Source organism: Macaca thibetana, chromosome 2, assembly GCF_024542745.1.
Source record: "Macaca thibetana thibetana isolate TM-01 chromosome 2, ASM2454274v1, whole genome shotgun sequence".
In the NCBI taxonomy this organism is placed as follows: Eukaryota; Metazoa; Chordata; class Mammalia; order Primates; family Cercopithecidae; genus Macaca; species Macaca thibetana.
In genome coordinates this window covers 42,157,411-42,170,167 of record NC_065579.1, presented here as the reverse complement: position 1 = coordinate 42,170,167, position 12,757 = coordinate 42,157,411, and the positions used below count along the sequence as shown (strand labels likewise).

Below are 12,757 nucleotides of genomic sequence, written 5' to 3'. Positions count from 1 at the left end.
CAAGAGTAGAGAAGAGGAGAAAGGCATGCCTTTCCCTTTTAAGGACAGTGCCTGACCTAAGATCACTGGCCAGACCTTAGGCATGTGGCCTCAGCCTACTGCCAAAGACATTGGGAAAGGTAGCAATATGCCCAGCTGAAGGCAGGCATTCTGTGACTAAAGAGAATGGGAGAATGGATATTAAGGAGTCACCAGCAAACTCTATCCTACCAGAGGTCCTTGATGCTTGTTCTTCCTGCTAGATTATAACCTTCTTGAGGACAAGAACAGATTTTATTTACTCCTCTATCTCCAAAGCACTAGCACAGTAGCTAGTAGGTTGTGTTTTTAATTTTCTGCTATTTGCATTCCTAACAGCAGACCCAAAACACTCCTCACCTTCTAACCCCCTTTTCTGCCTTCTTTGTCCAAGTTGACAGGTCAGCTATGATTTGAGGCATATTTATTTTTCATCATTAGAAAATGTTACTTCTACCAGAATGATATCAGACTGTCTGTTCCTGTGTTTTTCAATATTGACTCTAAATTCCAGAGACAAGAGATGCTTAGAGGAGGATTGTTTTATTGGAGCTAGACAAACAACTGCAGCATTGGTACTTGGGCTTGACCTTCCTCATCAGCACCCTTCAATGGTGACATCTCCCAGGCCGAGCTGGTCTGAGTGAGCTGACTAATGGGTAGAAGGATGCCGAATGTGTGTCCAAGTGCTGGCAGGTCTTGATCATGGGTAACTAGAAAAATGGGAGGTCTTTTTCAAACAAGGTAAAGAACCGCCTGGAAGCTGGTATACGGAGTGGCAAATTATGTTTTAAAGACAATGAAAGACAAAGGAGCTAATATTTCTGGAGAACCCTCTGTGGGCCAGGCACTGTGCTAGTTGGGTCACCTCCAGTAACCCTCATGAGAGTTCTAAGAGGTAGATATAATTATCTCCATTTTCTATGTGGCTCACTGAGCCTTGGGAGGTTGATTGGACTCTTTACCAGAAAGCAAGCACAAACCCTTCCCTTCCAGGCATGTTGAAAGAATTAGCATTGATGTGTGTGAAGTTTTTAGCACAGTGCCTAGCCTATTACTCAATAAACCCAGTAGCAGTTACTCAGATGTACTTTATTGCAGCAATTGAAACTAGTCCCAAACTCATGAGTATGGCATTGCAAGAGATCTCATTCCACTCCTTGTGCTCCTTCAAATCTTTTGAAATTTCTCGAAACTGAAGAGTGGGCTGCCTGCTTTCCTGGGAGTCTCATAATGAGGATGAATGCTTAATTGACATGTTTGTGTCCTCCAAGGGGTGGCTGGCAGAGGATCCTCACACTGACAAGGAAGGCATGCTTTGCTTTTGTTTTTAGCAGCATTGTGTGCCCGTAGCGACAGCAGGTGAATCCAACAAAGTTAAAAGGGAAAACTACTGGAGTTCGCATGAAGGTTGATTGCCCTGGAGAAGTCGACACACGCACACAGATGGAAATGGTTTCACCGAGTCCTGAAAAATGTGGTCGTCAGCCCCACGTACAAACCATGACTTGTGTTTTCTTTAAGATGAGGAGGCTGGTCAAGAGGTCTGTGTAATGAAAGATGTTTGTAGAATCCATTTCCATTCTGCCTGAAGCCATCTGCTTTATGTCTATAATAAACAGGGATGTTTTCAGCCACTTTCCCAGGCCTGGCCCGTTAGAAATGCTCACCGCAGGGAAAGGTAAATTAACTGCCTCCCAAGCCATGAGCATTAGCACATTACATCTGCAGTGACGGCACTTAACCTTCCCGGGTCGCCTTCCTTACTGTGCCTCTGTGACGGCCTGTGACAAATGGGCTAAGGGGTGCACACTAGGTTAGAACTTAGTACGCATGGAGTATTGGCCAGCATCACATTACGTGGTGAGCCAGGTGAGATGTGAGCAGTGGAAGAGACCATATTCCAGGAAGATGGAGGCTGCCTGGCCTTCTCCAGCCAGAAAGACCTGAGGGCAACTGGGGCCGTTCTGAGACTTTCTGATGTACCCACTGTCCCTGAAACTTCCTGATGCACTTGAGTACTCTTTCTGAAACACAGACTGAGCAAGTCACATCCTTGTTTAAAATCCTTCAGAGGCTTCCTCCTTGCCCATAGGATAAAATCTAAACTTCATAGGCACCCAGGGTCCCTCGTGATCCTTCTACACTCTGCAGCTTCATCTTGAGCCACTCACACATCAGCTCCTGCCCACACATGAGCCATACTGACATCTTTCAGCTCACCCCCCACCTTCAGCTGCTGTGTCTAGGCCTTTGCAGCACTATGCCTTGTGCCTGACACAGTGTTTGCTATCTTCCCCAGCATCTCAATTCCCTCTCCATTCCTGCTGTAGCTGGAAAGTCCTTTCTGACAGCCTGCCACTAAAAAGTGTGTTAACTTCCTATGGCTGCTGTGACAAATCACTGCAGCCATAGGAAACTAATGTGTGGCTTAAAACAACACCAATTTGGCCAGGCGCGGTGTCTCATGCCTGTAATCCCAGCACTTTGGGAGGCCAAGGCAGGCAGATCAGCTGAGGTTGGGAGTTCGAGACCAGCCTGGCCAACATGGAGAAACCCTGTCTCTACTAAAAACACAAAATTAGCCAGGCATGGTGGGACCCACCTGTAATCCCAGCCTCTCAGGAGACAGAGGCAGGAGAATCACTTGAGCCTGGGAGGCGGAGGCTGCAGTGAGCCGAGATCACGCCATTGCACTCCAGCCTGGGCAACAAGAGCAAAATACTGTCAAAAAAAAAAAAAAAAAAAAACAACCACAAATGTATTGCCTTCAAGATTTGTAGGTCAGAAGTTTAAAATGAAGGGGTCTGCATTCCTTCTAGAGACCCTGGGGACAGTCATTTCCTTGCCTTCTCCAGCAGCTAGGGGTCGCTTGCATTGCTTGGTTCATGGCCCCTTCCTAGCACCTCTCTCTTCTCTGACGACTGCTTCTTTCATACATCTCTTTCTCTGTTTATGTAGCCCCGTTGCTGCCCTCTTTATGGGGGCCTTCAAGATAAAACTGAGTAATCCAGACTACCCTCCTCATTTCAAAAATCTTTATGTAATCACGTCTGTAAAATCCCTTTTACCATGTAACATAACATATTCACAGGTTCCAAGGATTAGGACACGGTCATTTTCAGGGGCCAATTATTCACTCTCTCACAGTGAGGTGTTAAGCCCTGAGCCCTTTCCCTGGGGTTATTGTCTGTTGAATTGTCCTTCCCATAGATGACTGGAAGCTCTTTGAGGGTGAGGGCTACATCTGCATTTCCTCCTATTGCATCCTACTGTCCAGTTGAGGGCCTGGCCACTAGTAGATGCTTAATAAACAGTTGTTCACTGAGTAGTTGGCAGGCAGGGCAGTGCCAGAGACCTGGCGGTTGTGGAGAAACTGGATGGACTCTGAAAAACAGTGCAATGAGCAATGTCTAGGCAGTAAAATCTGGAAGGAATTGTCTGGACCTTCTTGGCAAATGGACAGCCATCAACCTCCAGTTCTCTAGGGCAGAGGGATGACCTCGGTGTCAGTTTGCAGGAGGCCAGCATATCCCTGTTGACAGGATCATGGTGTTAAAGAGGGCCCAACAGGCAAGGATGTCTTTTTTAAATTTCAGATTGAGTGAAATTTAAAAAAGTGAAGTGGGGCTTTGGGGAGAGATCTTGTGTACCTTCAGGGAGCCAGAAAGTTCACTTTATATCTCTGGAAGACTCATTCCATTGACTGGGACAGAACCAAAGAGAAGAGGTAGCCATCTGACAAAAATACTTGGTTAGGGATAGACATTGACTCTCTTGTTCGTTCCACACACATTTCCTGAGTACTTATTGGTGCCAGGCACAGTGCTAGGAGTTGAAAGGACCAAGATGAATTTAAAAACCACTCTCTAATCACTTGAGCCCAGGAGTTTGAGGCTGCAGTGAGCTGTGATTATGCCACTACACTCCAAACTGGAAAAAAAAAGTGAGACTCTGTCTCTTAAAAAAAAAATTAAAAAATAAACACCTCTAAGAGATTATCTTCCACTTGGAGAAGAGCAACATGCATAAAAAGCAATGACAATTCTCTGGTGAAGAAAGAAAAAGGTGATAAAATGTGAAAAACAAGTACAGAGTTAGCATGATAGTGGGGGGCTATTGGGGGAGATACAAGGTAAATATTCCAGGGAGAAAACCTTGAAGGCAGATCACCAGGGTGGCAAGGATGAGGATGGCATTTCAGGTGGTCATGACTGCATTTGCAGAAGCAGCATGTTGTGCTTGAGGAGTGGGACGAGATGCTGTCTGATGACTATGGAGTGGGAGGCAGTAAGCTGGAGAGGGGGCGGGAGCCAAAGGTAGAACCTGTTTGCCTTGTCTCCAGTTTAATGATAAATTCCAACAAGCCTGTACACCACATTCTCAACTTGTTAAATCCTTTAGCAGCAATTATTACTCTGTGGCCTCCATTAAATGCTTATTGATGAGAAGCCTTTCCCAATAGCAAAAGTCTCCTTCACTTGCTCCGTCTCACTAGATATTATTAGATGATAAGGGCAGATGGGACACTTTCATGGCATGCATCTTGCCTTGTGTCTGATGAGACTGGCACTCAAATCAGAGCCAGTTTATTGTCCTGGTGGGTCCCTGGAGTGAGTCCATTTTAGCCCTATCACTGTATTTCTCTGGGTTTGGCTTGGGAGGGTACTTAGTTGAAGCAAATTGGAGTGTACAAATGGTACAGGTGCACTGACCCTGTTACTGATCCTGGGAATGAATGTACACTCACTGTGTCCTTCAGCCTGCGACGTGGCCCAGACAGAGCACAGTCTCCATTAGAACAGTGTGGCTCAGTATGCCCACAGCAAAAAAAGAAAAAGCAAGAGGCACTTAATAAAGGTCATTTATTCTCCTTCTCAGCATCACATTTCATTGCTGTTGATGCCACCATTCAAACAAATGTTCTAATTTACAGTTTCTGGGAACTTTTGGAAAAATGGATGAGAGCCCCCAGGTTACTTGAGATGCTACAGTTACATGTTTTAATGGTTCTAACAATGTATATTTTGTCAAAATGAAATAGAATTTTGAAAGACTTCACAATAGTTGTAAAAAACAGCCACCTTTTCAGTTACAGTCATCATGAGGCTGCTCTTGTGAATAGCTTGGCACACTTTGCAAATATCTCATTAAACCATCCAATCTCCCTGGGAAAAAGCTAGCAGCAGCTTGTTGACTGCTTTCTTCCCACACAGTAGGGGGGATTCCTGCTGCCTCAAAGGAAGTATGAAGACACCACGGCCCACCTAGGCTGAGAGTTTTTCATCCTCACACTGTAGCTCAGAGTACACACCCTCCAGCCAGCCAGTGCCCTGTTTCAGTCTTCACTGACCCCTACTCTGGGCCAGGCTCTGTGCTTCAAGCTGAAATCCCAGGATGGAGAAAACACCACTTCCTTTCCTAAAGGGTTTACTGTCCAGTGGATAGGAAAGACATATAAGCAGGCTTTTTCAATAAAATGCGGCATGTGATTTATTAAAGGTAAGTCAGATATGAGTTAACCTAAGCTAGATGTCAAAGAAGCCGTCTCAGCAGCCTTCCACCCTCCCAGCACCCAGACACTTGTATCCCCAACTCTGTGGCAGCCACGGTGGATTAGTTAATCCAGTTTCCAATACCCTTTCCCTTACTGTTCTCACTAGAGAGGCTGTCAAGCTAAATAGATGCCTTTCTAGCCTTTGTCGTAGCTAGAGTGGCCATGTAACCTAGTTCTGGCCAATGAGACAGAAGCAAAATCTGCAGGAGGTTCTAAAAAAGCTCTTGTGTTCTTGATTAAGAGGAATAGCTAATCTGGTACAGCTTCTTGCTCCTCCTTCTTGCCTTTATTGAGGTTATGATGGCTGTAGCTGCAACAGCAATCTTGTGACCATGAGAGAGAAACTGAAAGAATTGCAAGTCATTGTTGAACCCATGATCTAATGTCATTAGGTACCTACTTCCAGACTTTTTGTCATGTTAGAAACAAATGAACCTCTCTTTGTTTAGACCACTGAGGTTAGGCTTCTGGTATTTGCAGCTAATATATCCCTAACTGATATAGGTACCTAGCAAGTAATTGATAAATAGTGATTGAAGTAATAAATAATGTAATCATATGAATTGGGTCTTAACACATTGGGATGTGCTGGGGGGTTTTCTGGTTGGAGGAAACCAAAATAGCCTGTACAGAAGGTTGAAGCAGGAAGCCATGAAGATGTCACAAAGAAGTCCTAACAGGTAGTTCATTGTTGCTAGAATATAAAGTAGGAAGCTGGATGAAAGCCTGGAGAAGGAGATAACATGGGCCAAATTGAAACAGTTTCCTTTGATACAAGCAGGGTCCCAGGTTCCTGTGACTGAGCACTCTACATGTTGCCCCCAGAACTACAGGATTACAGCTAAGACCATCATAGCAAGATGAACAATAAAGGCAGTAAATGCATTCCTCCTGTTGGTTGCTGTATTATCTATTACTGCATAACCAATTACACCAAAATGTAGCAGCTTAAGACAACACATTTATTTATTATTTTTATTTATTATCTCACAGTTTCTGTGGGTCTTGAATCCAGACATAATTTAACTTATAAAACCTGTCTTATAAAGCTTCCGTCAGTGTTCACAGGGTTGCAGTCACATCTGAAAACTTGACTGGGGGAAGATCATGCCCACACTCATGCACATAGTTGTTGGAGATCCAGTTCCTCACTGGATGTTGGCCACCAGAGGTCTCTCTCACTCCCTGGGCCCATGGGCATCTCCATGGGGCAGCTCACAACCTGCCTCCTGGCTGCATCAGGGTGAGCAAGTGAGAAAGCAAAAGAGGTGAGCAAGAGGGAAGCCAGAGGCCTTTGGTAACCTTAGCTCAGAAGTGGTAACCACTACTGCTGTATTCTGTTTGTTGTAAGCAAGTTTCAGCCTATACTTAAGGGATGAGATTACCAGTGAATTCTAGAAGGATCACTGGGAGCCATCTTAAACACTGCCTACCACAGAAACACCGCCATCTCCTTTCTCCTCCTGCTCCATCAGGGTCAGCAGTAGCAGCACCTTTCTCACCATTGTTGTCATCATCAACCACAGTGATTGTTTATTAAATGCTTCTTCTGTATCAGGCACTTTCCATATGTAACTATCCTTACTATAACCTTGTAAGAGTAAGTAACTTATCCCCATCTTGCAGGTTAGAAAACTGAGGCTCAGAGAGGGTCTGTGGTTTGCCCTAGGCCTCACAGCCAGTGAGAGGCAGAACTAAGGGTCACCCAAGGCCCACCTCGAGGACGCAGCATCTCAGAGGCAAGAGAACCGTGTCTGCCAGCCAGTCCTGGAGCCTGGGCTGTTTCCTTCTCACCTTTAACCTCAACAGAGTGAGGTCAGAAGGTGGACTGCACCCTCTCAAAATGGTTGGGCCCCAGATAAAGGACAATATGTGAGATCAGAATTCAGTCTGCATATTAGATAATAGTCCAGTAACAATGTTGGTTTCCTGATTTTAATCATTGTTCTGCAGTTATGTAACAAAGTGTCTTCATTCTGAGAAAACACATACTGAAGTATTTAGAGGTAAAGAGATTTTATGTCTATGACTTACTCTCAAACATTTCAGAAAAAATATTTATAAACAGGTATGTATGTGTGTGGAAAGAGAGTGAATGATAAAGCAAGTGTGGTAAAATGTTAACATTGGGGAATCTGGATAAAGAGTATAAAAAATTTTGTATAAATTTTGTAACATTTTTTCAATAAGTCTAAAATTGTTTCAAAGTAAAAAGTATTTTAAAAGTGCTAATCTACTCTAGGACCTTGTGAGATCTATTAGGATTACCAGAAATGACACTGTGGGGGTCTTCTAGCCCTCCTTCTGACCCCAGGGTGATCTGTCGGAGCCCAAGGAGGATATAGAAGTTCAGAACAGAACATGGGTTCTGGGATCAGGCTGCCTGGGTTCCAGTCCTGGCCCAGTAGCTTCTAAGGTCCCTGAGCTGTATGAGTAACCACTCAGGGTTGTTAAAAAGGACTTGGCAAGAGAAGGATATACCTTGGCATAGCACTTGGCGTACTTCATGGCCCATGGCAAACCCTCCTTAAATGTTGTTTTAATGGCCTCCTCAGTCATCTTACAAGTTGAGAAGTAATGGTCTGTGTATGGTTTAGAGAGACTGATCTGGATAATTGTCTCAGTGCTAACTCCCTGACATGAGCTTTTGTCCCCATAAAAGCAGGGTGGCCACTGCAACGGGTGTGGATGTGCCGGACAAGATGAAGAGCCGAATCCCTGTGGTTCTCCTGGCCTGTGGCTCCTTTAACCCCATCACCAACATGCACCTGCGCTTGTTTGAGGTGGCCAGAGATCACCTACACCAAACAGGTCAGTCAGGGGGCCCTGAGTCCAACAGAAGAACTGACGGGTTAGGCTTCATGGGGCTTTTCTGGCTGCTGGCATCACTATTATTAAAACAGCTCAGTTTATTTATTCACAGCATAACTAGAGGCATTTTTTTTCATCACATTCAAAGGGTTGATGCTTATAGTCTTGTGACATGTATACAAGTCATACACCTTGCATAGACCTGAACACATCCCAAGGTCTGCCCTCCCTGCCCACCTCACATTGGCAATGAATGACAACAGGTGCTCTATAGAACCTGTGCCACAATCAGGGCATCCTTTCTGGTACTCCCAACATCTACCTACACAGCCAGATGAATAGGTTGCATGTGCCTTAGAAAGCTCCTGATACTCTTCAGAGGGTAAGCAAATGCTTGACAACGGGCATTTTGACATTTTCTCATTTTAAAGAATATATCTTAGATTATTACAAATTAATAATCTTGTATATAGGGCATTTCCAATACAGATGGCATGACTTTGACAGAAATATTTAATCAGCTGAAAATATATAATCTGAGGATGTTTCATCTCCTTGACTTTCTATTTCATTATTAAAGGAGTAAAGTGACATTTATAATCTGCATGATTGTTTCTGAAGAATGTAAGTAATGTATCTGTTGGCTATCAAGTATATATGAAATTATTTACTTGTATATTTATGAATGTATTATGTATTCATATATGTATTTTGTGTTTCTATATTGTTTGTAAAAGTTTGCCTTTAAGGACATTGTTTTTATACCAGAATCGATTCCTATTTACTTTTAATATAGCAAAAAGTATTTGAGTAACGTGGAAATCATTTCTTCAAAGAAATAATGCATAAGTATTAGTTTATTTTAAAGGAAATATCTTTATTTTAAAAACATATTTTTATTTAAAAAGTGAAAGTGAGTGTCTATCCTTGATAAATAAATAGCTTAGTATATAATAGGAATAAAAAATATTCAAACAATTCATTAAAACTAGTTGGTGGGCATTTTTAGACAGTATACCAAAAAGGAAGTATAAATGGGCAACAAATTTAGGGAAAGATGCTTAAAATCACTAATAATCAAAGAAAGTGCAAATAAAAATGTGATAAACTATACAAAGTGATAAGCACCACCATGAGGGCATCTCCTGTGGCTGCTGGAACACCACAGAATTGCCACCATCTGCCACTGGGCTTATAGTTAGTGCTTAAAAAATATCTGTTACAGGATTAAATAGTTTTAGCCTATGAGACTGGCAAAGATTAAAGATGGACCAAATTCAGTGCTGGCAGAATAAAGAAGCACTGGCAGTAGTAGGACTGTACTGGTAGTAATAGGATAAATTTTGAGGACAATTTGGTGTTCTGTGACAAAAGATTTAAAGTCTCTACCCATACTCATAATGAAGAGAAAAATGAACCAATGGAAACCAAACCAGATTTGATGCAGATGTTATAATTAGCAGACAAAGACTTGAAAACAGTTATTATAATTACGTGCTATATGTTCAAGTTAAGCAGAGATATGGAAAATATAAAAGGACCCAAATCAAACATCTAGAATTAAATACTACAACCTGTGAGATGAAAAATACACTGTAAACAATAAAAAACAGATTAGACATTACAGAAGAAAAGGTTAGTGAACTTGAAGATATAATAATAGGAACTATCTAAAAATACAGGAAGAAAAAATTTTAAAAAAGAAAGAATAACAATGAGATATGGGAGAACTTGAAGCAGCTTAATATACTTGGAATTGGAATCCCAGAAGGAGAAAACAAAGGAAGAACTAGAAAAAATATTTGAAGAAATAATGACTGAAATTTCTCCAAATTTTATGAAAACCCATAGATCCAACTATCTGAACAAACTCCAAACACAAGAAACATTAAGAACACAACACTGAAATATATAATAATCAAATTTCTCAAAACTGGTAATAGTCAAAAGCAACCACAGAACAAAAATAAAGATGACAGCAGATATCTTGTTACTGAATTTACCAAAAAAGAATTTAGTGTAATAACATTGTTAAAGAACTGAAAGAAAATACTGTCGACCTAGAATTCTATATCCATTCCATATCCGGCAAAAATATCTTTCAAAAATGAAAGCAAAGTAAAGGCATTTTCAGATACTCAAAAGCTGAAAGAACTCACCACCAGCAAACTTGCATTACAAGAAATGCTAAATTCTTCAGGCAGAAGGAAAACAATACCAAACAGAAACATGGACCAACACAGAGGAATACAGAGCATTGGAAATGGTAACCACATGGGGCAATTATGTAATATTTCTTATTGATTAATTTTCTTTAAAAGGTAATTAACAGTTTAAACAAAAGTAACAATACACTGTGGGATTTATAACCTATGTAGAAGTAAAATATATGATAACAGTAGAATAAAGGCTGAGGGGGTAAAAGGGAATATACATAAAGTGGTATAACATCACTTAAAGATAGACCGTAAGAAGTTAAAGATATGTTTTAAACTCTAATGCAACTGTTAAAATGAAGCAGTTAGTGTTAATAAGCATACAGAGGAAGTAAAATAGAATTGGAATATACTCAGTTAATTCAAAAGAAGAAAAAGAAGAAACAGGGAACAAAAAACAGATGAGACAAACAGAAAACAACATAAGAGATTTAAACCTAACTATATCAATAATCACATTAAATATAAGTAGCCTAACAACTTCTGCAAAGAGGCAGACTGCCAGATTCAATAAAATAAGCAAGACCCAACTATAAACAAGAAGCATACTTTAAACATAGAAACCCAAATAGGTTAAAAGTAAGAGAACAGAAAACTGTCCTATGCTAACACTAATTAAAAGAAAGCTGGAGTGGCTATAGTAGTATCAGAGAAAGTAGATTTCAGAGGAGTGAATATTACGAGGGATAAATAAGGTCATTTCATAATCATAAAGGGGTTAATGCTTTAAGCAGAAGTAATACGCTTTTTGCACTTAGTAATATAACTTCTAAATATATAAGGAGCAAAAACTTATAGAATTGCAAGGAGAAATAGACAAACCCACATTTAGAGTCAGCTATTTTAATGCTCTTCTCAGTAATTAATAGAATAAGCACACAGAAAATTAATAGAAGACTTGAACAACACTATTAAACAATTTGACCTAATTGACATTTATAGACCACTGCATCGTACATCACAGAATACACATCCTTCCCAAGGGCACACAGAACATTTACCAAAATAAGCCATATTCTGAACCATAAAACAAGTCTCGGCCTGGTGCGGTGGCTCATGCCTGTAATCCCAACACTTTGGGAGGCCAATGTGGGTGGATCACCTGAGGTCAGGAGTTCGAGACTAGCCTGGCCAACATGGTGAAACCCCATCTCTACTAAGAATACAAAAATCAGCCAGGTATGGTGGCACGCACCTATAATCCCAGCTACTCAGGAGGCTGAGGCAGGAGAATCGGCTTGAACCTGAGAGGCACAGGTTGCAGTGAGCCGAGATCATGCCACTGCACTCCAGCCTAGGGAATGGAGCGAGACTCCATCTCAAAAAAAAAAAAAAGTCTCAATAAATGTAAAAGGACTGAAGTAATACAAAGTGTATTCTCTGACCACAGTGGAATTACATTAGAAATCAATAACAGAAAGAGCTCTGGAAGATCTCCAAATATGGAAATAAAATAACATACTTCTAAAAACTCATGGGTCACAGAAGAAATCAAAATGGAAATTAGAAAACGTTTTGAACTCCATGAAAGTGAAAACAATATATAAAAAAATTAGGATGCCACTGAAGTAGTACTTAAGGAGAGTTTTATAACACAAAATATTATATTAGGAAAAAAATGGTCTCAAATCAATGATTTCAACTTCCACCTTAATAAACAAAGGAACAGATGAAAAACAAAATAAGCAGAAGAAAGGAAATACAATAATGTGCCACACTATGACATTTCAGCAAATAACAGACCATATGTACGACAATGGTCTCATAAGGCTGTAATGGAGTTGAAAAGTTCCTATTGACCAGTGATGTTATAGCATCATGGCTCAAGGCATTACTCATGTTTGTGGTGATGCTGGTGTAAATAAACCTACTGCATGACTAATCATATAAAAATCTAAAAAGTCTACCATAGGCCAGGCATGTTGGCTCACACCTGTAATCCCAGCACTTTGGGAGGCCAAGGCAGGTGGATCATGAGGTTAAGAGATCAAGACTAGCCTGGCCAAGATGGTGAAACCCCATCTCTACTAAAAATACAAAAATTAGCCAGGCCTGATGGCGCACGCCTGTAATCCCAGCTACTCGGGAGGCTGAGGCAGGGAATTGCTTGAACCTGGGAGGTGGAGGTTGCAGTGAGCCAAGATCGAGCCACTGC

At 41.3% G+C, this 12,757-nt stretch overlaps 2 protein-coding genes across 5 annotated transcripts in view; both read left to right on the top strand.

The window, feature by feature from the left end:
• The window catches only part of RBP1 (retinol binding protein 1), a 231,986-nt gene that overhangs the window by 120,661 nt on the left and 98,568 nt on the right, over nucleotides 1-12,757 (top strand).
• Nucleotides 1-12,757, top strand: part of NMNAT3 (nicotinamide nucleotide adenylyltransferase 3) — a 109,924-nt gene that overhangs the window by 41,311 nt on the left and 55,856 nt on the right. For 2 of the 4 annotated variants that reach the window (XM_050779731.1, XM_050779733.1), the window contains exon 2: nucleotides 8,241-8,386. In XM_050779731.1, the coding sequence (XP_050635688.1) occupies nucleotides 8,278-8,386 (109 nt within the window). In that variant the 5' untranslated portion in view covers nucleotides 8,241-8,277. Of the gene's footprint in view, nucleotides 1-8,237; nucleotides 8,387-12,757 lie in introns of all 4 variants that reach the window. The other 2 variants (XM_050779730.1, XM_050779732.1) reach the window with 1 other exon arrangement.